The sequence below is a fragment of the Ursus arctos genome, unplaced genomic scaffold, assembly GCF_023065955.2.
Source record: "Ursus arctos isolate Adak ecotype North America unplaced genomic scaffold, UrsArc2.0 scaffold_61, whole genome shotgun sequence".
Lineage (NCBI taxonomy): Eukaryota > Metazoa > Chordata > Mammalia > Carnivora > Ursidae > Ursus > Ursus arctos.
Genome location: NW_026623080.1, coordinates 820 through 26,967, shown reverse-complemented (window position 1 = coordinate 26,967; position 26,148 = coordinate 820). Strand labels below are relative to the sequence as shown.

The 26,148-nt window shown below is 42.9% G+C and overlaps 1 protein-coding gene and 1 long non-coding RNA gene across 8 annotated transcripts; one reads left to right on the top strand and one right to left on the bottom strand.

Moving 5' to 3' along the window:
* Positions 1 to 138: 138 nt before the first annotated feature.
* On the bottom strand, positions 139 to 10,155 carry LOC125281186 (uncharacterized). 2 transcript variants are annotated; one of them, XR_007188290.2, is made up of 4 exons: positions 9,866 to 10,155; positions 9,166 to 9,238; positions 6,705 to 6,778; positions 139 to 2,050 (listed from the first exon to the last, which is right to left on the bottom strand). It is a non-coding gene; the product is annotated as an uncharacterized LOC125281186 (long non-coding RNA). The 2 variants fall into 2 exon arrangements; XR_008957917.1 differs by lacking the exon at positions 9,866 to 10,155 and adding an exon at positions 9,616 to 9,714.
* Positions 9,870 to 24,186, top strand: LOC113250039 (NF-kappa-B-activating protein-like). Of its 6 annotated transcripts, none has more exons than XM_057308182.1 (3): positions 9,870 to 10,385; positions 12,826 to 12,906; positions 16,023 to 19,484. In XM_057308182.1, exons 1-3 carry the CDS (start codon positions 10,000 to 10,002, stop codon positions 16,081 to 16,083), a joined length of 528 nt encoding a protein of 175 aa, XP_057164165.1. In that variant the 5' UTR covers positions 9,870 to 9,999; the 3' UTR covers positions 16,084 to 19,484. The 6 variants fall into 6 exon arrangements, with proteins under 6 accessions (XP_057164165.1, XP_048071720.1, XP_057164167.1 ...); XM_057308181.1 differs by lacking the exon at positions 16,023 to 19,484 and adding an exon at positions 23,364 to 24,186 and having other exon boundaries at positions 9,893 to 10,385; XM_057308183.1 differs by lacking the exon at positions 16,023 to 19,484 and adding an exon at positions 21,658 to 21,818 and having other exon boundaries at positions 9,893 to 10,385.
* Positions 24,187 to 26,148: the final 1,962 nt, after the last annotated feature.

Genomic DNA, 26,148 nt, shown 5'->3' with positions numbered 1-26,148 from the left:
AGGCATAAGTTCTTAGCTAAATCCACAAAAAAAGTGGATTTATAAATATTCAGGCCTTGGGGTAAGGGAATTATTCCCACACAGAGAACACACTATATGAGTAATGTCTGTTCATTTACACCGAGACTGATGCAGGGAGATAGCTTTTATTTCTTGTTTTTTAAAAGAATTAATTTTTAAAAGATTTTATTTATTCTTTTGAGAGAGAGAGAAAGCACAAGAGCGGGGAAGGTCAGAGGGAGAACCAGACTCCTCGCTGAGCGGGGAGCCCAAATCGGGGCTTGATCCAGGAATCCTGGGACCCTAGGATCATGACCCGAGCTGACGGTAGATGCCCAACCAACCAAGCCACCCAGGTGCCCCATAAAGACTTTATTTATTTGAGAGAGCGCATGAACAGGGGGAGGGGTAGACGGGGGAGAGTGAGAGAGAATCTCAAGCAGAATCCCCACTGAGTTGGGAGCCCAACACCAGCTCCATCTCACAACCCTGAGATCATGACCAAGATTCAACCAATAGACTCAACTGACTGAGCCACCCAGGTGCCCCCCAGGGAGATAAATTTCAAGTCCAAGTGCCTGGTTCTCCTGTTGTTGCTTTAGTCTGTAGTAAAGCACTGTAGACAGTGGCAGCCCTACCTTTTAATTTTCTGAAATACTTTCATGTGTTAGCCTGAAAACATTGCTTAAAATACATTATAGTGGAGGTTGGAGGAAACTGGACATTTGTCTAAAAATTGAAGCAAATGAGAACAATTTTTATGCTAAAACCTGGGAAATAACAATCTTGAAAAAAGTTTCACTGAGTTAAGAAGAGTGAAAAGGTTAGAGAAGAATTGCATACAAACATACCTTGCAGATATGGCACAAATCGAACTTCATGAGTGAATATTCTCAAGGAATTTCTAAGGATATGTTTTTCGATGGTACTATTTTGAAGAGATGGGTTTTATGGAATTTGGTGTTGGTGGCGAGGCTTTCAATTTAGGCCAGATTCCTACCTGTGTTAATTTGAAATAGTTTTTCACGTGTTCAGGCAGTAATGTCTAATTTGTAGGTCAAAAGACTACCATTTGAGACCAGAGAAAATCATAAGTTATCTTAAGAGAGTATTGGTGAAAACCAAAATCCAGGATGAGTTATTAGCTTTGTCCCATGGTATGCATATGAGTGTAGTCGCGGAAATGGGATACAGATCTGGCAGTCTTGAGTTTTAGTGAATTTAGACCCAGTTTGTCTAAATTTTCCTTAACTCTACAGGCTAAAATATCAAGGCAGTATCCGGGGCGTCAGCAACTCTTATGTTCTAGTAAGAAGCCACAATGCCCAGGACTTCCTTGTCAGGTCATCTTTGTAACTCTCAAGAGGTTTTCCGAAGATGAATAACCCCTTAGATATCTTTGAGGGAAACCTGTTTTAAAATCCAACTTGCTCCTATTGAATACTTTTTTTTTTTTAAAGATTTAATTTATTTATTTGACAGAGATAGAGACAGCCATTGAGAGAGGGAACACAAGCAGGGGGAGTAGGAGAGGAAGAAGCAGGCTCATAGCGGAGGAGCCTGATGTGGGGCTCGATCCCATAACGCCGGGATCACGCCCTGAGCCGAAGGCAGACGCTCAACCTCTGTGCCACCCAGGCGCCCCTGAATACTTTTTTTTTAAGATTTTATTTATTTATGTGACAGAGAGACAGCCAGCGAGAGAGGGAACACAGCAGGGGAGAGGGAGAGGAAGAAGCAGGCTCCCAGCCAAGGAGCCCGATGTGGGACTCGATCCCGGAACGCCAGGATCACGCCCTGAGCCGAAGGCAGACGCTTAACGACTGCGCTACCCAGGCGCCCCTGAATATTTACTTTAGACTCCGGAAGCTTTTATCACGTTCAGCTTCCCCCACAACCAGGACAACACTGTCCCTAGATTGTCGGGGGCAGAGGCAGCTGGACACTGATGGTCTGCTGTCAAGATACCGACATTTCTTCATCTTGTTACCAGGCTTAGCGGCAGCAGAAGATACCGGTGCAGTTCATCAGCTAGACCCACATTCAAGAGCTGGAAAAACCATTAAAGAATATTAAAGGTGGGAGGAGAGAGACAAGGCAGGAATTACAGTCAAAAGCTTAGCACGTAGTAGATGCTCTCTAAGGGTAAACCGAAGAAGAGGCTGCAGTGGTAACTTTCTTAAAATATTTTACTAATAAAAAAATAGGTTCTCCCACTGGAGTTTAATATCTCAGTGGCATAAAGAGTTGTATGTTGTGGGGTGGTTTTTCTTTTTTTGTTTTTTGTTATTTAAAGATTTACCTATTTGACAGAGGGAGAGAGTGAGACAGAGAGCACAAGCCGGGGGAGCAGCAGGCAGAGGGAGAAGCAGGCTCCCCAATGAGCAAGGAGCATGATGCGGGACTCGATTCCAGGACCCTAGGATCATGACCTGAGCTGAAGGCAGACGCTTAACTGACTGAGTCACCCGGGTGCCCCTGTGGTTGTTTTTTTTTTTTTTTAAGATTTTATTTATTTATTTGAGAGAGAGTGAGCACAAGCAGGGGGGAGTGGCAGAGGCAGAGGGAGAAGCAGGCTCCTGGGAGCCTGAGGCTGGGCTCGACCCCAAGACCCCAGGATCATGATCTGAGTCAAAGGCAGATGCTTGACCAACTAAGCCACCCAGTCTCCCCTATTTATAATATTCTTAGTTGATCTAACAGATAATGGTTTGTTCAAAAGAATAATAGCAAAAATGTATTCAGTGATTATAGCATATGGATAAGTGAAGGGAATGACAGCACAGTTATACAAGACAGGAGAAAGGAACTGGCCACACTCCGCATAAGGTACTTGTGCTACCAGTGAAATGATCTAGTGTTTCTTGAAAGTGGACTTATTTGTTGTAAATGTATATTGCAAATTCTAGGGCAACCACTAAAAAAAATTTCTAAGTGTTACTGAGATGTTAAGAGAGGAGAGAAAATTGAATCATAATAAAAAGTTCAATGAAAACCAGAGGAGGCAGAAAAAGAGTGGAAGACAAAATAGAAACCAAGAACAATAACAAAGAATAGAAAATGATCATAAAAATGGTAGATATTAATCAAAATATATCAAGAATAATTTTAAATGTGAATAGTCTAAATATGCCAATTAAAAGAGACAGTAAGTCTGGATAAAAAAATAAACAAGAGCCAACTACATGTCACCTAAAGAAGCCTACTTTACTTGTTTTTAATTTTTTATTTTTCAAAGATTTTAAGTAATTTCTACACCGAACATGGAGCTTGAACTCACAACTCTGAGATCAAGAGTCACACCCTCCTCTGACTGAGCCAGCCAGGCACCCCAGAAACCTACTTTAAATATAAAGACACAGGGCACCTGGGTAGCTCAGTCACTTAAGCGTCTGCCTTTGGCTCCGGTTGTGATCTTAGGGTCTTGGGATCAAACCCCTCGTTGGGCTCCCGGCTTGGTGGGGAGCCTGCTTGTCCCCCTCCCTCGGCCTGCCACTCCCCCTGCTTGTGTGCTCTCTCTCTCTCAAATAAACCAATGAAATCTTAAATAAATAAATAAATAAATAAATAAAAGACACAGGGGTGCTTGAGTGATGGTTAAGCATCCAACTCTTGGTTTCGGCTCGGGGGGTGATCTCAGAGTTGTGAGATCGAGCCCTGCATCAGGCCCCACACTCAACATGGAGTTCACTTGAGATTCTCTCTCCTTCCTCCCTGCCCCTCCCGATTGTGCTCTCTCTCTCTCAAATAAATAAATAAATCTTTAAATAAATAAATACAAAGACACAGATAGCTTAAAGGTAAAGACATTGAGAAAGATATACCATGCCAACACCCAGCAAAACAAAGCTGCACTATCTCAGACAAAGCACGCTTCAGAACAAGGAAAATTATCAGGGATAAAGAGGGGCATTACATAACAGCAAAAGACTCAATTTTCCAGAAGGCACCAATCCTTAATGTGTACATGCTTAACAACACAGTGTCAAAATACATGAGTCAAAAACTGACAGAACCGCAGGGAGAAATAGACAAATCCATTATTGTACTTGAGGACTTCAACATCCCCTCTGTTACAAACTGACAAAGACAGCAGGTAGAAAACCAGTAGAATCAAATATAATTGAACTAAGAGCACCATCCATAAACCAGATCTAAATGACATTTATAGAATACTTCAACAACAGCAGAATGCTTATCCTTCTCAAGCTCACATGGAACATTCACTAAGATAGACTATATCCTGGGCCATAAAACACACTTCTAGATAACACATGGATCAAAGAATAAACCTCAAGAGAATTAAAAAAAAAACATTTTGAACTAAATGGAAATGAAAACACAACTTGTCAAAATTTGAGGATGCAAAGGAAATCAGTACATGGAGAGACATTTGTCACAATGAATGCATATATTAGAAAAGAAGAAAAATCCAAAATTAATAATCTCAGTTTCCACCGTAGGAACCTAGAGAAAGAAGAGCAAGTTAAATCCAAGTAAGCAGAAGAAAAGATATAAAAATCAGAGCACAAATCGTGAAATTGAAAACAAGAAAACAATAGAGAAAATCAATGAATCCAAAAGTTGGTTATGTGAAAATATTGATAAAAGTGATAAGTATCTGTTCAGGCTAACCAAGATAAAAAGAGAGAAGACACAAATTGCTACCATCAGAAATGAGAGGGGGACATCACTTCTGATTCTGCTGACATTAAAAGGATAATAAAAGCATATTATGAACAACTCTGGCCACAAATTTGATAACTTAGAAACAATGGCCCAATTCTTTGAAAAACACAATCTAACAATACTCATAAAAGAGAAATAGACTATATGAATAGGCCTATATCTATTTTAAATTGAATCAATAATTAATAACCTTCCAAAACAGAAAGCACCAGGCACAAATGGGTTCACCCGGGGATTTCTACCAAATGTTTAAGGAAGAAATGATACGAATTCTCTATAATCTGGTCTAGAAAATAGAACCAAGGGAATGCTTCCTAACTTGTTCTATGAGGTCAGCATTACCCTGGTACTAAAACCAGACAATACATTGTAAGAAAGGAAAACCAAAGACCAATTACTCTCATGAAAAAATGCAAAAATCCTCAACCAAATATTAGCAGATCAAATCCAACAATGTATGAAAAGAAGTATATACTATGACCAACTAGGATTTATCTCAGGTATGCAAGGCTAGTTCACATTCAAAAAGTCAATTAATATACTCCATCACATCAACAGTCTAAAGAATGACATGATCATATCATCAGATGCAGAAAAAGCACTTGACAAAATCCAACACCAACTCATGCTAAAAACTCTCAGCAAGGGGCTCCTGGGGGATTCAGGGGGCTAAGCATCTGCCTTTGGCTCAGGTGATCCGTGGGATCAGCCCGCATCAGGTTCTCTGCCCCGCGGGGAGCCTGCTTCTCCCTCTCCCTCTACCTGTCTCTCCCCCTGCTTGTGTGTGTGCCCTCTCTCTCTCTCTCTCTCAAACAAATAAAATCTTCAAAAAAACCAAAAAACCTCTCAGCAAACTAGGAATGTAAGGGCAGCTCCTCAACACAATAAAGGACATCTATGAAAAACCTACAGTTATTAACATACGTAGTGGTGAGAAATTAGAGGCTTTTACCCTACTACGATCCGGAAGAAAGCAGGGGGGAGCTCTCTAACTACTCTTATTGAACATCATACTGGAAGTCCTAGCTGATGCAGTAAGACAAAGGAAAAAAGGTATGTAGATGGGGAAGGTAGAAATAAAACTGTCTTTGTTCACAGATGACACGATTGTCTAGGGAGAAATTGCCAAAGAATTCTTAAAAAAAAAAAAAAACCAACAAACAAATCTTCCTAGAACTCATAAATAGTTATAGCAAAATTGCAGGGCACAGGTTAATATACAAAGGTCAATCACTTTCCTATATACCAGCGATGAGCAATTGGAATGTACAATTTAAAACACAGCATCATTTATATTAGCACCAAAAAATTGAAATAAAAGGCATAAACCCAACAAAATATGTGCGATATCCCAATATCTATATGTGGAAAACTATAAAACTCTGACATAAGAAATCAAAGAACTGAATAAATGAAGAGACTGTCTGTGCTCATGTAAAATGTAGGAGAAAATCTCGGTAACCTCGGCCTTGGCAAAAAGTTTTTAAAATATTTTTTGAAGATGTATTTATTTATTTTAGGGGGAGAGAGCGAGCGAGCATGCGAGTGGGGGGGAGGGGCAGAGGGAGAGAGGAGAGGGAGAGAAAGAGAGAATCTCAAGCAGAGCCCCCACAGAGCCCCGAGCCCCGAGATGAGCTTAATCCCACGACCCCGAGATCGTGACCTCAAGATCATGACCTGAGCCGAAACCAAGAGTCAGACCCCACCCGACTGAGCCACCTAGGTACCCCTGGCAAAGGGTTTTGAAATACGACACCAACAGGGGTCTCCATGCTCAGCACCAGGAGTCTCCTGAAGTTTCTCTCTCCCTCTCCCTCTGCCCCTCCACCCCTCACCCCCCGGACTCTCGCTCTCTGTCTCTCTCTCTAAAATAAATAAATGAATCTTAAAAAAAAAATACAACACCAACAGCACAATCCATGAAAGAAAAACTGAGAACTTGGACCTCATTAGAATTAAAAATGTGTGCCCAGGGGGGCGGTCAAGATGACAGAGTAGGAAAATCCTGAGCTCACCTCCTCCCATGGTCACACCAAGGCTGCATCTATGTATAGAGCAATTCAGGACCAGCAGCTCAATTCTTGCACACCTAAAGATACAAAGAAAAAGCCACATCAAGAAGGGAAGGAGGGACAGAGATGCAGTCTGTTCAGGACCCACACCCCCCAGGGCAGTGACCCACAAGTGGGAGGACATCACAGGTGTGGACATCCTCCATGGGGAGCAAGGGTTTAAGCCGAACATCAGGTACCTCCCGCCCTGGAGACCTCCACCAGGAAGATGATCCCATATAATGTCTGGCTTTGCACATCAGAGGGGCATAACTCCCGGGGAGTCAGAGGGCTGTAGAAAACTGCCGCTCCGCGGCTAAAGGGCCTGTGCATAAACTCGGACCCAGCACAGGGGCAACAGCTTGAAAAGCACCTGGGCCTTCCATGAAGATTTACTGACTAATGTTAGGGTATGTGCTGGAGGAGCAGGAATCTGTAGGTTCTTTAGGACAAAAGCATTGTCAAAGGAAATAAAAAATACTTTGAGGCAAATTAAAATGAAAATATAAACTTAAAAAAGTATTTGCAAAAAAAATTAAAAAATAAAGGTGCGCCTGGGTGGCTTGGTTGGTTAAGCGTCTGCCTTTGGCTCCTGTCGTGATCCCTGCTCTCCCTCTGCCTCTGCCTGCCACTTCCCGTTTGCACTCTCTCTCTCTGTCAATTAATTAATTAATTAAAAAATCTTTGGAACACAGCAAAAGCAGTACTAAGAGGGAAGTTCAGAGCAATACAAGCCTGCCTCAAGAAACAAGAAAAACCTCAAATAAACAATCTAACCTTATACCTAAAAGAACTAAAAGAAAAGAACAAAGTCCGAAGTTAATAGAAGGAAGGAAATAATAAAGATCAGAGCAGAAATAAATGAAATAGAGACTGAAAAAGCAATAGGAAAGGTAGTGAAATTAAGAGCTGGTTCTTTGAAAAGATAAACAAAATTGATAAACCATTAAGAAAAAAAAGAGAGGGGACTCAGGTGAATCAAATCAGAAATGAAAGCGGAGTTACCAGTGACACCACAGGAACACAAAGGACTGTAAGAGAGTACTACCAAAAATTATATGCCAACAAATTGCACAATCTGGAAGAAATGGATAAATTCCTAGAAACATACACTCTTCCAAGACTGAATGAAGAATCAATAGAAAATCTGAACAGGCTGATTACTAATAATGAAATTGAATCTGTAGTCAGAAGACTCCCAACAAACAAAAGTCCAGGACCAGATGGCTTCACACTTCATACCAAACGTTAAGTTTTTAAAACTTTTTAAATTATTTTGTAGTATCATGCCAACGAGAGGGGCTGGGGCATGGGTTTTATCGCTGGAACTAAAGTGCATGTCTACCAGCCATTGGGCAGGTAGCCCAAGGGCTGTTGCAAAGTCGGCTTTTATAGCCAGTAGATGGGAAAGTGTACAGCCTGGTATCCCAAAAGTTAGGGATAGGTTTTCCATCCAAAACTTTCTTCTTTAAAAGATTTTATTTATTTATTTGACAGAGAGAGCACAAGCAGGGATAGTGGCAGACGGAGAGGGTGAAGCAGGCTCACTGCTGAGCAGGGAGCCAGAAGCGGGCTCCATCCCAGAACCCTGGGCTCATGACCTCAGCCAAAGGCAGGTGCTTAACCGACTGAGCCACCCAGGTGCTCCCATCCAAAACTTTCTTATTAGAAATTTCTCCAAATCCCCACCCCAAATCATATAATTTCTCCTACTCAGTTCAGTCCTTGGCGCTCATCCCATGATCAACTGTTTTTACATAGAAGATATCCAGTAGTGCGGTTCACTTTTTCCATTTACATTATGTTAGCATCTTTCCCTTAAATTCTAAAAAAGGAGATTTCCAATAACTGATGGCATTAGTTTTCATGGTCTGATAAGTTACTTCTTAGGAGGAAAGGCCCAAAAGGCCATCTAGCTACTAGTAGACTGGATTCTGAATTTCCATAGTAAACTCATTGCACCTTCACAAATTAAAGTCAGTAAATTAGTGTTCAAATATTCTTTCTTTTAAAAACAGTATGAAATGAATAGAATAGATAACCATTAACCATGTATTGCTTGAGCTAGTGTATGATGGGACCAGTTTAAGGGGCTGGACAAGAAGGGGCTTACAAATTCCTTTTGCTGGTGCATATTAGTGGAGATGAATTTCTGGGGAATGAATAATCAGTTTTCTCTGGGCTGTGAACTTAACTGTAGTGTATCAGGCTCAAATTATTAACAAAGAATTTGCACCCTCTAAGCTAACTGGGCAAATGCGGCTTAAACATCATAGCTCACCACCAATATTGATAAACCCTCCTTATTTTGTTTGAGGTTAGAAAGAAAAAATTGGGGGCGCCTGGGTGGCTCATTCGTTATGCGTCTGCCTTCAGCTCAGGGCGTGATGCCAGGGTCCTGGGATCGAGCCCCACATCGGGTTACCTGCTCCGCTGGGAGGTTGCTTCTTCCTCTTTCACTCCCCCTGCTTGTGTTCCCTCTCCAGCTGGCTATCTCTCTGTCAAATAAATAAATAAAATGAAAAAGGAAGAAAGAAAGAAAGAAAGAAAGAAAGAAAGAAAGAAAGAAAGAAAGAAAGAAAGAAAGAAAGAAAAGAAAGAAAGGTAAGGAAGAAAGAAAAATTAAATTGTGGGGGCGCCTGGGTGACTCGCTTAAGCGACTGCCTCCGGCTCAGATCATGATCCCACCATCCTGGGTTCGAGCCCCACCTGGGGCTCCTTGCTCAGCGGGGAGTCTGTTCTCCCTCTACCTCCCCACCTCGTGCTTGCCCGCGCTCTCTCAAATAAATAAAAATCTTTGAAAAAATTGTGTGTGGGGTGGTGTACTCCTACACACAGCCACACACATGCAAACAACGTATATATGTAAAGTTACATTGGCTTTGTTATTCACACGGCCGCTCGGGGAAAGGTCTCCTGTGGCCTCTCGCCCTTCCCTTCAGGTATTTCAACTCGAGGCTAAAGCAAAGACTCGTTCTCTAGTCCAGTCTAGATAGGAGCAGCCTCACTCGGGACCGGAAAGGTGAGTGGATCCGGTTGCCCCACGGACTTCTTTACACCGATACACACATCTCCGTCTCGTGGGCAGGACCACCTAGGTCGGGGGAAGGGATTTGCCGACGTACCCGGAACTGTTTCCAAGGTTTCCTCAGGTTCGGGCGGTGGCGCGACGGCGGGTTTGGGACCAGACCAACCGAGATCTTCCTAGGCTCGCGAGAGCGCCCTCTTCTCTAGCGGCTTAGGGGACCCAGCGGCCGCGATGGCTCCGGTGTCGGGTTCGCGCAGCCCTGAGGGGGAGGCCTCGGGCTCCGGGGGAAAGCGTCGCAGTTCGTCGAGGAGCCCTAAACCCAGCAGATCCGCCCGCTCCCCGCGGGGCCGCCGCTCGCGCTCGAGCTCGCGCTCGCACTCGTGCTCTCGGAATGGTCTCAGCCATCAGCTGGGCGGCTTCAGTCAGGGGTCGCGACACCAGTCCTACCGATCCCGCTCGCGGTCACGCTCCCGGGAGCGGCCCTCTGCGCTGCGGGGCAACCCCTTCGCGTCAGCCTCCTCGACCGCGTATTATGGCGGCTACTCGCGCCCCTACGGGAGCGACAAGCCGTGGCCTAGCCTTCTGGACAAGGAGAGGGAGGAGAGCCTGCGGCAGAAGTGAGTGAGACGGGCACTGGGAGTCTGACTTGCGCTTTTCGCTCTCTGCCGGGCGCCCCTGCCTAGCCCTTCAGCCCCACCCCCCTCCCCCGACAACGCCTTTTTCCGCCCGTTTCTCCCCTTGGGTTTTCACTCGTCCTCGGGCCCCTTCTCCCCGCGCCCTGGTGTCTTCGCTGCTTCTGCCTCCTGGCTATGCAGCGGTTCCGTCGGGAGCCTCAGACCTACCCGAATTACAGTTTTCGCTTGGTTGTAGCTGTTTTATTTTGCTTACTTTTTTTTTCCAAGCGTGCTTTTATTTCGCGCTCGATTGAGCTTTTGGCAAAGGAGACCTATTAGCCCAAAATGAGCAGTGCCTCGCGCTTTGTAGGCGTACCACCGTACCTTGCTGAATGATCACACAGGTTGGAGGTGACAGGACGTGTACAGTGGAAATGTCGTGTAGCCAGTCGGGAAGGCTGGGGATGAAGAGTTTAAATCGGAGGGGAGAAGAACCCCTGAGACCAGATGATTGCATGTGGGAAAAGTGACCTGCTAAACTGTTGATTAAGCTACGTGGAAAAAGGCCCTGTTCGGTGGTCTCAGTGTGACCGTGAAAACCGAGGTCAGGGTGAGATCAGGTGTCCTCTCATGAGTGCGTATTGGAGTGGAAAAGTGGATAGTTTAAGAAGGAGAAAGGGAAAGGGTTATAATTATTATCGTGTAAGTCTTAGTAGCTAATGGTTATTGAGTGTTAAATTCTGTCAGGCGCTGTACTAGGTGCTCTACAGGTCCGCTGTGTATGTGTGTGTGTGTGTGTTTTTAGGATTTTTTGAATTTATTTGACGGAGAGAACAAGCAAGGGGAGCAGCAGGCAGAGGGAGAAGCAGGTTCCCCGCTGAGCAGGGAGCCCGCCCCCGGGGCCCGATCATGACCGAGCCTAAGGCCGGCGCTTAACCGGCTGAGCCACCCAGGCGCCCCTACATGTCCTCTGTGTCGAAAAAGATTTTTAAGAGTAGCACAGGCATGGAGGGGCAGGTTAAGATTCCAAAGCTGGGCGACGTCTCCATAAATCTCTTTTTTCCCAAGAATGGGAAGTAATAAAGGATGGCGGTGAAGAGGACGGGCTCCAGAATCGGAATGCCTGAGTTTGAAGCCATGCTTTGCTGTGTAAATGTTGTATGACCTTGAGCAAGTTTCTTGAACTTCTCTGAGCTTTATTTCTTAACCATTTAAAAAGGGATAAAATTGGCGCTGAGCCTTTAGAGTTGTGATGATTTAGTTCCTGGGACATAATAATTAGTCCTTGAGTGTTAGCTATTGGGGTTTCCTGAATGGAAGCAGAAACAATAAAAAACCGTACTGAGTTAGGTTGGAGACCTACCTCTCCAAATTAAAATTTTCAGTTACCTCCTGGCTGTGTTCGTCAAAAAGCAACCAGCTTCCTACTGGACGATCCTCATCAAAAGATGTCAGAACTTCTTGGGTGAAATTTGCATTTGTACATTTAGAAGATCAATAATTTACCTTACGAGTACAGATGAAGCTGGGGGCAGCAGGGATGAGAACGTGACTGTTCTTACAGCCTGTCATACTTCCCCCTGCATATATAGTCCAAGTTGGGTTATAAGTATAACCCTTTTAGGCTCTTTCTTCAAGTGGGAAACCTGAGTGTAATTCTGCACGATTATAATCTTTTCTCCTGAATAAAGAAGTAAAAAATAGTATATTCAAGCAGTCAAACCAATTTATTTTGTAAGGGGTGGGTGGGTGTGTGTAACAAATGGAATCACAAGGAGCTAAACTTTGAGGAATTGAGCCTTTGTTTTTTGTATTTTGTTTGTGAGCAAAATTAAAAGGAAAAAAATGACAAATTTTTCCTGTCCTCCAAGAGTAGATAGAGGATATAGTCCTTTTCCAAAAAAAAGGAACTAAAGGGAAAACAGAAAAAAAAAAACCTGTTTCTCATTGAGGACAGTTTTTGTCAAATAAAACTTTTCTTTCATTTTCAGAGCTTTCTTTATTTTCTGTTTCTAATGCTTCATTTTTATTTTCTTTATTAATTCCTGAGTTTCTGAAAACGGGTTTGACTAAATCAAAAGTAGAGATTGCTCTTTACTCTCAAAAATGTATGTAAACAAAGAAGTTATTTCCAAATATAAAACTGTTTGTGTCACATATTGCAGAAGACGAAATGAGCAATTAGGAGCTAGGTCATGCAAGAGGCAGAAGAGATGCACTTGACAACCTTTTAGGCTGTATTTCTGGTCTGGCCTCAGGCTGTCTGTAGTCTGTGCCATTTGATAGTACTATCAAGAACATCAAATTACGATGAGTATACTTAATTTATTAATTTAACTTTTAAAATAGGAAAATAGGACTTAACTGGACTCCTTTGAATTGATTATATATTTAGGAGACCATTTAGCCATGGAGTTATAATTTATATGCCTATATCTTCTAGGAGATTAAGTGAGAGAGAGAGGATTGGAGAATTGGGAGCTCCTGAAGTATGGGGACTTTCTCCAAAGAATCCAGAACCAGAGTAAGTGATTCAAAAAATACTGTTAAAAGATGTAACGTTTGTTTAAATCCAGAGACTATTGTCAAAATTTTTGTTAAATGAATAACTTTTAAGTACAGCTCACGTTTTTTCTTCTTTTTTGTGATTTATGCTATGCTACCCCCTAGAATTTAAAAACATTGAACATACCTAACGATTAAAACATGTTGCTAGTTGATTTGAACATATTAATTGTTCTTTTTATTTATTTGTTTATTTTTAAAGATCATATTTGTATTAGAGAGAGAGAGAGAGAGAGCACAGGTAGGCAGAGCGGCAGGGAGAGGGAGAAACAGGCCCCCCAGTGAGCAGGGACCCCGACGACTCGGGCCTCGATCCCAGAACCCTGGGATTATGACCTGAGCTGAAGGCAGCCGCTTAACCAACTGAGCCACCCAGCACCCCTTAATTGTTCTTTTTAAATTGTAATTCGGGGGGGTGCTAATTTCCTATTCATAGAAGGGTTCAGTATTAAGACAAATACATTTATATTATTTTGAATTGTTTTTTCTCAACCTAATAGCAGATTGCGTGTCACATGTTAGCCTTACAAAGTGATTTTTTTTTGAGTTAACAGTTGACAACATGGATGGTAGAGTAGGGTTTTCTTATATATATATCATTTGCAGATAGTGACAGTTTTACTTCTTCTTTACCAATTTGGATGCCTTTTATTTTTCTTGTCTTGTGGCTGGGACTTCAGTATTATGTTGAATAAAAGTGGCGAGAATGGACATCCTTGTCTTGTTCCTGATCTTAGGGTGAAGCTTTCAGCTTTTTACTGTTGAGTGTGATGTTAGCTGTGGGTTTGTCGTATCTGGCCTTTCTTAAGTTGAGTTATGTTTTCTCTATATTCACTTTGGTGAGAGTTTGTATCTTTGGTTGTTGAATTTTGTCAGATGCTGTTTCTGCGTCTATTGAGATGATCGTAGGATTTTTATCCTTTATTTTGTTAATGTGGTATATTCCACATTGATTTGTGGATGTTGAATTATCCTTGCATTTCTGGAATAACTTCTACTTTAGTATGGTGTATGATCTTTTTAATGTAGTATAAAATTTGGTTTGCCAATATTTTGTTAAAGATTTTTGCATCTACATACATCAGGGATATTGGCTTGTAATTTTTTTTTTTAATTTGTGGTGTCTTTGGTTTCCATATCAGGATAATGCTGGCCTCAAAGAGTGAGTTTGTTCTTTCTTCAGTTTTTTGGAATTGTTTAAGAAGTATAGGTCTTAACTCATTAAATATTTAGTAGAATTTACCTGTGAAACCGTCTGGTCCTGGAGTTTGTTTTGTTGGGAGTTTTTTGAGTAATCAGTCTATAGTGTAATCTTCCTGATTTGGACGATTGTTATGTTTCTAGGAATTTATTTCTCCTTGGTTGTTCCATTTGTTGGCACATAATTGTTCTTAGTAGTCTTATGATTTTTTTTCTATTTCTATAGTATTGGGTATAACTTATCCCCTTTCATTTTTGATTTTATTTATATGGGCACTCTTTTTTTCTTGATGAATCTAGCTAAAGGTTTTTATCAATTTTATCATTTCAAAGAACCAACTCTTAGTTTCATTGATCTTTTCTGTTGTCTTTTTAGTCTCTTTTTCATTTATTTTTCACTCTGACCTTTATTATTTTCTTCCTTCTGCTAACTTTGGGCTTTGTTCTTTTCCTAGTTCCTTTAGGTGTAAGATTAGATTGTTTATTTGAGGTTTTTCTTGGTTCTCGAGTTGGGCCTGTATAAAATTTCCCTCATAGAACTTCTTTTGCTGCATTTCATAGATTTTGTACTGTTGTGTTTCCATTTTCATTTGTCTCAAGGTATTTTTTTAAATTTCCTCTTTGATTTCTTCATTGACCCATTGTTTGTTTATTTTTAAAGACTTATTTATTAAAGAGAGAGAGAGAAAGAGCACGTGCACAAGTGGGAGGGTCAGAGGGAGAGAGAGAGAGAATTTCAAGCAGATGCCACACTGAGCACGGAGCCTGACATGGGGCTCAATCTCAAAACCCTGAGATCATGACCTGAGTTGAAAGCAAGAGTCAGACGCTTAACCGACTGTGCCACCCAGGCACCCCGACCCATTGGTTATTTAATTCCATGTGTTTATGTTTTTCCAGTTTTCTCGTAATTGATTTCTAGTTTCATACTGTTGTGGTCTGAAAAGATGCTTGATATGATTTCAGTCTTCTTAAATTTATCAAGACTTGTCTTGTGGCCTAACATGGGATCAGTCCTGGAGAATATTCCATGTGCACTTGAAAAGAATGTATGTTCTGCTGTTTTTGGATAGAATGTTTTGTGTATTATCTCTTAATTCCATCTGGTCTAATGTGTTGGTCAAGGCCACTGTTTTCCTTATTGATTTTCTGTCTGAATGATCTATCCATTCATGTAAGTGGGGTGTTAAGGTCTCTTACTATTATTGTATTACTGTCAGTTTCTCCCTTCATGTCTCTTAAAAATTGGTTTATGTATTAAGGTGCTCCTATGTTGGGTGCATAGGTATTTACAAATGTTATATCCTCTTGTTGAATTGATCCCTTTATCGTATGCAGTGTCATTCATGTCCTGTTACAGGCTTTGTTTCCTAGTCTGTTTTGTATGATATAAGTATTGCTACCCCAGCGTTTTGTTTGTTTTCGTTTGCATGGAGTATCTTTTTCCATCCCTTCAGTTTCAGTCTCTGTGTCTTTAGATCTGAAGTGAGTCTCTTGTAGGCAGCTATAGATGGGTATTGTTTTTTTTAATTTATTCAGCTACTGTGTGTTTTGATTGGAACACTTAGGAAGTTTACATTTAAAGTAATTATTGATAAAAAAAAATTATTGGTAGGGGGCGCCTGGGTGGCTTAGTCATTAAGCATCTGCCTTCAGCTCAGGGCATGATCCCAGAGTCCTGGGATGGAGCCCCATCCTCCGCTGGGAGCCTGCTTCTCCCTCTCCCACTCCCCCTGCTTGTGTTCCCTCTCTCGCTGGCTGTCTCTCTCTCTGTTAATAAATAAAATCTTTAAAAAAATTATTGGTAGGTATGGATTTGTAGACATTTTCTTGATATTTTTCCGGTTTTTAAAAAAGATTTTATTTCTTTGTCAGAGAGAGAGAGCGCACAAGCAGGGGGGAGCGGCAGGCAGAAGGAGAAGCAGCTCCCTGCTGAGCAAGGAACCAGATGTGGGACTTGATCCCAGGACCCTGGGATCATGACCTGAGCTGGAGGCAGACGCTTAACCAACTGAGGCACCCAGGCGTCGCTTTCTGATTGTTTTTGTAGTTCTTCTCTGTTCCTTTGTTCTCTTGCTCTCTTCCCTTGAGATTTGGTGACTTTCCTTAGTGTTATGTTTGTATTCTTTTATTTTTTGTTTATCTATTATAGGTATTTGGTCAGTGGTTACCATGAGGTACATATATAACATCTTACGTATATAGCAATCTATTTTAAGTTAATGCCCACTTAAGCTCAAATGCATTCTAAAAGTACTACATCCCTTCACCATGTTTTATGTTTTTGACATCATATTTTACATCTTACTATTTTATGTTTCCATTGACTAATTATTGTGGGTCTAGCTGATTTTACTACTTTTGTCTTTTAACCTTCATACTAGCTATGTAGGTGGTTGATCCACTACCTTTACTATGTGTTTACCTTTACCAATGAGATTTTTCCTTTCATAATTTTCCTTTTTTTTTTTTAATTTTATTATTAAGTAATCTCTACACCCAACACAGAGCTCGAACTCATAACCCCAAGATCAAGAGTTGCATGCTCCACTGACTAAGCCAGCCAGGCGCCCCTCCTTTCATAGTTTTCTTACTTGTAGTTATGATTTTTCTTTTCTACTTAAAATTAAGTCCCTTTAACTTTCTTGTAAGGCTGGTTTGGGAGTGATGAGCTTTAGCTTATGCTTGTCTGAGAAACTCCTTGTTTCTCCTTCACTTCTGAGTGATAACTTTGCTGGGTAGAGTAATCTTGGTTGTAAGTTTTTTCCTTTTAGCACTTCTCATATATCATGCTATTCTCTTCTGACCTATAAAGTTTCTTCTGAAAAACCAGCTTATAGACTTAGGGTTCCTTGGTATGTAACTAGTTGTTTTCCTTTTGCTGCTTTTAAGATTCTTTATCTCTAACTGTTGACACTTTGATTATAATGTGTCTTGGTCTCTTTGGGTTCATCTCATTTGGGGGTGTTTGCTTTCTGGACTTGGATATCTGTTTCCTTCCCCAGGTTAGGGAAGTTTTCAGCTATTATTTCTTCAAATAAGTTTTCTGTCCTTTTCTCTCTCTTCTCCTTCTGGGACCACTGTAGTGTGAATATTAGTACACTTGATTTTACCCCAGAGGTCCCTTAAACTTAACCTCATTTTATTCAGTTCTTTTTGCTTTTTTGCTGTTCTGATTAGGTGCTTTCTACTACCCTGTCTTCCACATTGTTAATCTGTTCTTCTGCATTCTGTAATCTGCTTTTGATGCCTTGTATTTTTCATTGCAGTTATTGTGTTCTTTGGCTTTGATTGATTTAAAAAAATATTTTCTGTCTCTTTGTTGAATTCTCACTGTGCTCATCCATTCTTTTGAGTTCAGTGAGCATCTTTATGACCATTCATTTGAATTCCATCTGGTAGATCTCTGTTTTGTTCAGTTCTTTTTCTGAGGTTTTTGTCTTGTTCTTTCACTTGGAACGTATTGTCTGTCTCCTCATTTGCGTCTCAGTGTTTGTTTCTGTGTTTTAGGTGGATCAGCTATTGTCCCAGTCTTGGAGGAGTGGCTTTATGCCCGAAGGTGTCTGTGGGGCTCAGCATAAACCCCCGCTGGTCACCCAAGCCAGGTACCCCAGGAGTATCTCTTTTGTAGGCTGTGTGCTCCCTCTTGTGGCTGGTCCCGATTGGTGCAGACTCACTGATATGTGGGGCTGTTTACTGGTGCAGCTGTCGGCTAGGCTTGGCTATGACTACTGTGGGTATGCTGGTGAGTGGGACAGGCTTCTGGCCTGTCTGATTGACAGGCCTGGTTGCAGCTGGTGTGGGCATGCTGGTGTGTGGGGCTGGCCCTTGGCACAGCTGGCTATAAGGCCTGGTCGTGAGCTGCATGAGCGCTGTTGAGTAGGGCAGGCTTTCGGTGCAGCTGGCTGCAAGGTCCAGCTGCGACTGATGCAGATACTCTAGTGTGTAGGACTGGGCCTCCATGGCAGGAGCCCTTGGGTGGAGGGTGTGCTGGTCCTGGCCAAGGATGTCTGGTATGTATGGTGGGTGGGGGCTGCTAGAGAGGAGTGCCAGGCCAGGGTGGGCAGGTGGGTGGGGTGAGTCTTCTTGGGCTGACAGTAGATAGAGAAACAGAAAAAAGGATAAGGGATGGGACGGGGCTCTCCTGGTTGAGTAGAGGGGCCTAGGAGGTCCTGCCCCACGGGACGCCAGGGGTCCTGTCCAGGGTGCTGGGACGTAGGCAGAGCAGAGCAGCTGACCGGGCGCTGAGCCCAGGAAAGCCTGCGGAGGGTGGTGCGGGCTGCAGGCTGGGGAGCTGACAACAGTGACGGCGGTGTGCCTCTTTGCCCTCAGTCTGTTGGCCGGGCAAAGATTTTATGAATTGAGGAAATCTGGTCCTAGTTCGTCTAAACATCCATTGTCCCCAGTGTCTAGACTGTTCAGGTAGTGTCCAGTGCTTCGGCTTCCTCCCGTCCCAGCAAGACAAGCCACAGGCTCCTGGGCCCTCCATGCCCAGGCCTCGCTCACAATGCCACCTTTCTCACTATGACGAGGTTTCAGAAGAGGAATGACCCTTGAGTCATTCTTAAAGGAAAGCTCTTGTTGAAAGATCCAGCACGGCCCTGTGCATTAGTTACTTACTCTCTGTTGAAGATGGGCTGTTCAGAATGGGGGCTGTATCCCATCAGCAGGACTTTTGAATGATACTGAGCTTCCCCCATCAGTAGGGTGACACCTGCCTAGCGACTAGGGGTTAGTGGCAGCCCGACGGCTGCTGGTCAGCTGTGAGGACACACACAACCCAGGCGTCAGAGTCACAGCAGGGCCAGAGAGCAGTGCCTCAGCTGCACATGCTGCTGAGGACGGGAAGAGTAATATGGCAGTTGGGAGCCCAGAGTCCAAGCATGGAGCCGGGACAGAGCCTGGCACATCGTGGGTGCTGTCTCGGGGTGAGCTGCAGGGAGGCCCGTGGCGGTAACTTCCCTAAGCTGTTTTAGCAAGAAGGAACTAGCTTCCCTGATGCAGTTTCCAACCTGAAGGGCATAGAGAGTAGCCTGCTGTGTTTTGTCCTCTATGACATTCGATGCTCAATGTACTAAAATGTCCTTTTTTGCTCTCTGATTGAAGGTTTGGTTTAAGAATAGGAGGGTCAGGGGCGCCTGGGTGGCACAGCGGTTAAGCGTCTGCCTTCGGCTCAGGGCGTGATCCCGACGCGTTGTAGGATCGAGCCCCACATCAGGCTCCTCTGCTATGAGCCTGCTTCTTCCTCTCCCACTCCCCCTGCTTGTGTTCCCTCTCTCGCTGGCTGTCTCTATCTCCGTCAAATAAATAAATAAAATCTTAAAAAAAAAAAAAAAAGAATAGGAGGGTCAAGTGGAGAAGACCCCAGAGGGCACTGAGGTTCAGAAACACGCCCCCGGTGGCCCTGGTCCCTCCCGTCGTCATTAACTTGGGTGGACCCTGCCATGCCGTCCTCATTCCGGAGCCGGAGTGCGTATGGGTTCTTCAGGAGCCACCGCTGCTGGGGCCACCTCAGCAGCCCATGCCTCTCTTTCCTGTTGTCTTCTTGCCTCCCCTGCCCTGGCTTCCTCCACCTTTCCCTCCGTGCGGCTGCCCTCCTGTGGTCGCTCCCGGTCTCCTACCGTCGGTGGCTCTCTTGTGAGCCCTTTGCCCACACAATGGCCTCGGCGGCGGTTTTTTCCCACGGTGCTTTTGAGCGCATTCCCGTTCTGTGTCGCTCAGGGTTAAGAGCAGTTCCCGAAACGCCCGCGAAATGTACTCGAGAGAAGGGCAAATTCACGGACCCTCTCTTTGGGGGCACTTGTAGTCTTTTCAATAAAGTTCTGAATTTATTCTCTGTGTATTTGTTTTGCGTGTGGTACGGGGTGAGTGCACGTGATGGACGGTGCCGCTCCTCCAGGAAGGCAAGGAGGCCTGCTTTCGTGCAGCCGCGTCCCTGAGCCCCCATCAGGAGGCCACGGCCATCTCCGAAGTTCCCCAAGTGCCCACGCAGTCGGCTTACGAGGAGCCACCCTGTCCTGCAGCACCCCATCTTTCCCCGGCCCTCCCCCCCCCCCCGTGCCCCAGCGGGACCGCGCCGCCGTGCAAGACCGGGTGGCGTCAGCCTCTAGGGAGAGAACAGTGTGCTTCCAGGCGGGGCTGAGTCCCAGTCCCGGCGAGGAGCTGAGGCCCACCCGGGCACTGGAAGGGACACTTGCAAGGGGCTACTCACGGGGCTCCCGGAGAAGCGGCAGCCGCGCGTGCTGCTGGTGCTCGCCCAGGGGTGTCCGATGCCGGCCCTTTGGGTGGAGGAGACGCGCAGACCGCATTCCGGCGGGAGGGTCCTGCGTCTGCAAAGGTACCACGAGAGGGGCCCCTCTTCGAGGCCAGCGCTGGGCTCTGTGTCCTCCCTTTCGCCCCTCCCCAGAGGCCGAGGGCCCAGCATCGCTCGGTCGTCAGCTCCAGCCGCCCGGCAGCTTTCGGCGAGATCGTGCCCGGGGCCGGTGGTCCGTGCGTGCAGTGGTTCCAAGTCCGCGGCGGAGAAAGACGTGGGTTTTTGTCCTCTGGGACTCGGGGAGGGAGAGGGGCTCCTGCAGAACCTAGGCCCTGTACCTGTTGCCCGATCGGGTTATTTACACTGGCACACAGCACCCTTCTTGTTGCCAGGACGACCCCAGCCCTGGGGACGAGTTTTGCCGGTGCACCCAAAATGTCTCCCCCGGTCCCCCAAGTTTGGGTTGTGGCGGCGCAGTGGCTTCTGTGAGCCGAGGCGTCCTCGGTCTCCCGTGTCCACGATCGGGTGGCCCCCTCCTGCGGTAGCAGTGGTTCCGGGGTGTTGCCTCGGGGTGGGGGAAGCGTAGCGTTTCTTCGAAGCTCCCCCCTAGCCCTGCGAAGCTGCGGGCTTTCTGCGTAGCCGCGGCTGTGACTCGCCCCCTTCCTCCCTGCAGAGACCTGGGTGGCCTCAGCCCTTAGCTGTGGGCTCTGGGCCCCGTCCTACATCTCCCTCTCAAGGTGTGTTCTCGGGAGCCGTCCGGGCATCATCTTCGCGTCGGATTCCAGGATCTTTGCTTGTAGAAAGCAATTTTTTTTTTAAGAGTATGGAATGTTTTAGTACACTTGCCTGGTAATACAAATCAGTAATTACGATAGCCAAATCTCTGTATCATATATATTTAATATATTAAATAACACAATACTAAAATAACCCCTACCTTCAAAAAATATGGATTCATTTTTCATGTCATCAAATACAATGCTCATATGAGAGTGTAATGAAACTTAATAATCTGTTCAGGTGCTAAGGGACAAGGCTAAGCAGTAAATTAATACTTTTAAATAAAGCAGAATAGTTTCCTTTTTGAGTTTGATAAGCCAAAGACTATCAAGGACTATTTAGAACCTGAATATAATACAGTGGCTATGAAATTATATAGGGAATTTGATGAGAAACAGGCATTTCTTTTTTTCTACTTTTTGTCAGTTAGCAAGTGAATGGAAAACTTTTAACCATAACATTCGTTTCCTTTTTCAGAGCGTCAAGAACCACCTCTGCAGCCTGCCTTGCTAAGGTTACTGCATAATCCTTGCATTCCTGCCATCCATTATCCACCTTCTCAAATTGGAGGGTTTCAGAGTCACTAGGCTACTGTCTAGATCTGCAGCCTAAATATCAGTTTTTGAAACCACTTCCTGGTATGTTCCTTGATGGAGATTAATGTATTCTTTTTCTTTGTGTATTTTAGTAATGTCAGATGCTAGAGTTAGACTGGGTATTTTAAATTTAATTCAATTTTTAAATATTATTCTCAAAACATAGTTGATATACAAAGTTATATTAGTTTCAGGTGCACAGTATAGTGATTCAATAATTGTATATTCTGTGCTGAGAAACTGGCTGTTTTTAATTGTAATATCTGAATTGATGGGTCCTCTGGCTTTGATCGTCTCATCACTATCCTAAGAGATTTAACTACCAGGAGACCTCAGATGGAGTGGTGACTTGATACGGGTCATATTTTTCGTGCTCATTTAGAGTCTTACTTGCATGATCTGCATTAATTTCAGTATAAAAAGCTTAAGGCCAAACGTAGCATATGGTTTTAGGCTCTAGTAGATCTTGAAATTGGGATATCAGATCTTATTTTTCTACCAGGAAAAAAATATCAACAAGCCTTCCGCAATTCAAAATTGGAAACAGGGGCGCCTGGGTGGCACAGCGGTTAAGCGTCTGCCTTCGGCTCAGGGCGTGATCCCGGCGTTATGGGATCGAGCCCCACATCAGGCTCTTCCGCTATGAGCCTGCTTCTTCCTCTCCCACTCCCCCTGCTTGTGTTCCCTCTCTCTCTGGCTGTCTCTATCTCTGTCGAATAAATAAATAAAATCTTAAAAAAAAAAAAAAAAAAAAAAAAAAAAAATTGGAAACAAATTTTAGGAAAAATGAAAAGTATAAAAGGATTAATTACCAAATTTTAGATTTAGCTCCTTTATACCTTAAGCCTTTTCGTCTCAATATTTATTCTATTATTGCCAATTTCATCAATATGTACCCAGACACCAATCTAGATTTAATGAGAGTGGGATGTGATTGGGGAAACAGAGTACATAAAAGAGGCTTAGGACATTCAAACTGATGTGTTGTCCCACATCTTATGCCACTTGTGCCCTTTATCATAGTCTTTCCATAATGATTATTTTTCCCTTATATTATTTTTTTAAATTGTAGTAAAATTTAAACAACATAAAATTACCCATTTTAAAGTATACAATTCAGTGGCATTTAATACATTCACAGTGTTCTCCACCATCACTGCCATCGACTTTCAAAGCATATTCATCACCCAAAAATGAAACCCCTTATTCATTTAGTAGTCACTCCCCATCCCTCCCTTGGCAACCGCTAATGTGCTTTCTGTCTCCATGGGTTTGCCTGTTCTGGATATTTAATATTTAGGGAATCATACAATATGTGGCCTTTAGTGTCTGGTTTCTTTCACTTAGCATCATGTTTTCCAGGTTCATTCACTTTGTAACAACCATTAATACTTTATTCCTTTTTTGAGTTGAATAATGTTCTGTTATATGAATATGCCACATTTTGTTTATCCATTTCTCAATTGATGGAAATTTGGGTTTTTTCTACCTTTTGGCTGTTGTGAATAGTGCTTCTATCTACATTTATGTACAATTATTTGTTTGAATCCCCATTTTTGAAAAATATTGTATTTATTTATTTGACAGAGACAGAGAGAGCGCATCAGTGGGGCGCAGCAGGCAGATGGAGAGGGAGAAGCAGACTCCCAGCTGAGCAGGGAGACTGATACCGGGCTCGAACCCAGGACCCTGGGATCATGACCTGAGCTGAAAGCAGACGTTTAATCGACTGAGCCACCCAGGTGCCCCTGAATACCGATTTTCAGTTCTTTCAGGTATATACGTAGAAGTGGAATTCCTGGGTCACAGGGTAATTCTCTGTTTAATTTTTTGAAGAACTGCCAAATACAGCAACTGCATCATTTTGCATTCCCATTAGTAATGTGTGAGTGTTCCAGTCTCTTCACATCCTCACCAACACTTATTATATTCCACTTTTTTCAGTAGTCTCTAAACCCAACGTGCGGCTCAAACTCACAACCCCAAGATCAAGAGTTGTACACTCCTCCAATTCAGCCACCCCCTCCATTTTTTTACTATAGCCATCCTAATGGGGATGAGGTATTATCTTGTGGTCTTGATTTGCATTTCCCTGATGACTGATGATACTGAGCATCTTTTCATGCTTGTTGGCCATTTGTACATATCCTTGGGAAAAAACATCTAATCGTTTGCCTATTTTTAATTTGGTGGTTTATCTTTTCATTGCTGAGTTGTAAGGGTTTTTTAAGTATTCTGGAAACTGACGTCTTACCAGAGACATGATTTGTAAATATTTTACCTCATTGTGTAGGGTGTCTTTTCAGTTTCTTAATAGTGTCCTTTGATGCACAAAAAGTTTGATTTTGATGAAATCCAATTTATGTAATTTTCCTTTTGTTGCTTCTGCTTTGGTGTCATATTGAAGAATTCATTGCCAAATCCCAGATCATGAATTTTTCTCTGTTTTCTCCTGAAGAGAAGGAGTTTTATAGTTTTATAACTCTTTCTCTCTCTCTATATATATATGAGTTTTATATAACCATGTATAAATGAGAGTTTTATAATCTTAATTCTTACATATAAGTATTTTCTCCATTTTGAGTTAATTTTTGTATATGATGTGAGGTATGTTTCCAGTTTGATTCTTTTGCATATACATATCTAGTTGTCCATCATTTCCTGAAGACATAATTATTTCCCAATTGAATGGGCTTGGCACCCTTAACCAAAATCAATCGACCATAGATGTATGGGTTGATTTCTGGTTTCTCACTTCTATTCCATTGATCTGTATGTCTATCCTTATGCCAGTACAATACTGTTTTGATTACTATAGCTTTTTTTTTTTTAAAGATTTTATTTATTCATTTGACAGAGATAGAGACAGCCAGTGAGAGAGGGAACACAAGCAGGGGGAGTGGGAGAGGAAGAAGCAGGCTCTCGGCAGAGGAGCCTGATGTGGGGCTCGATCCCAGAACACAAGGATCACGCCCTGAGCCGAAGGCAGATGCTTAACCACTGAGCCACCCAGGCGCCCCTGATTACTATAGCTTTGTAGTAAGTTTTGAAATTTAGAAATCTGGGTCCTACAACTTTTATTTTCTTTTTAAAGATTGTTTTGGCTATTTAGATTCCCTTAGAATTCCATATGATTTTTAGAATTCTTTTTCCTTGTATTTTTTGTTGAAAATTAGACATTCTGAATATTAGAATGTGACAACTTTGGAAATCACATTTTCTCCCCTCTCCTAGGTTTGTTGTTCCTGTTTCATTGAACAGAATACAAAGACCATACAATCCAGGTTTGCCTAGTTAGTGACTTTCTAAGCTATTTTTGTAATATCTGTATTCATTTTTTAAAAACTTCAGTATAAAAAAATGAAAATATAAAAGAATAAAATTTCAGTGTAGTTGACATACAATATGATACGAGTTTCAGGCATACAACACAGTGATTTGACAATTATATACATTATGAGATGCTCACCACGGTAAGTGTAATTATCACCTGTTTACCACACAAAGTTATTACGGTGTGATTGACTATATCCCCTATGCTGTACTTTTCATCTCCACGTACTTTTCATCTCATTTATTTTTAAGTAGACTCGACCCCCAGTGTAGGGCTTAAACCCATGACCCTGAGTTCAAGAGTCACATGCTCTACCAACTGAGCCAGCCAAGTGCCCTGACTCATTTCTTTTATAACTGGAAATTTGTAGCTCTTAATCCCCATTCACCTGTTTTGCCCATCCCTCAACCCCTCGCCTCTGGCAACCACCAATTTGTTCTCTGTATTTATGAGTCTGTTTCTGGTTTGTTTTGTTTTTTTGATTCCACATATAAGTAAAACCACATGGCAATTGTCTTTCTCTGTCTGACGTATTTCACTTAACATAATACCCTCTAGGTCCATCCATGTTGTTGCAGATGGCAAGATTTCATTCTTTTTTATGGTTGAGTAATATTCCTGTGTGTGTGTTGGTGTGTGTGTGTGTGTGTGTGTGTGTGTACCACATCTTCCTTACCCATATATCTATGGATGGACACTGAAATTGCTTCCATATCTTGGATATTGTAAATAATGCTGCAGTAAATAGAATACATATATCTTTTCAAATTAGTGTTTTATTTTCATTGGGTAGATACCCAGTAGTGGGATTACTGGTTGTATGGTATTTCTATTTTTAATTTTTTGAGGAATCTCCATACTGGTTTACGTAACAGCTGCACTCTTTGTCATGTATAGCCACTGAAGTCTATGTTCCATTAGCTTAGTGGCCAGCTAGTGTTTTGAAATACTTACCATCAATTCCTGGATTCAAAAATGAATAAAGATCAATAAAACAAGAAGGCAGCCTACTGAATGGGAGAAAGATAGTTGCAAATG

Excerpts from the sequence above, each read along its gene's own strand:
- LOC113250039 (XM_048215763.2), top strand. The coding sequence starts at position 10,000 with ATGGCTCCGGTGTCGGGTTCGCGCAGCCCTGAGGGGGAGGCCTCGGGC. Across the intron at positions 10,386-11,767 it reads GAGGAGAGCCTGCGGCAGAA|TTACCTCCTGGCTGTGTTCG; the intron begins GTGAGTGAGACG and ends TAAAATTTTCAG.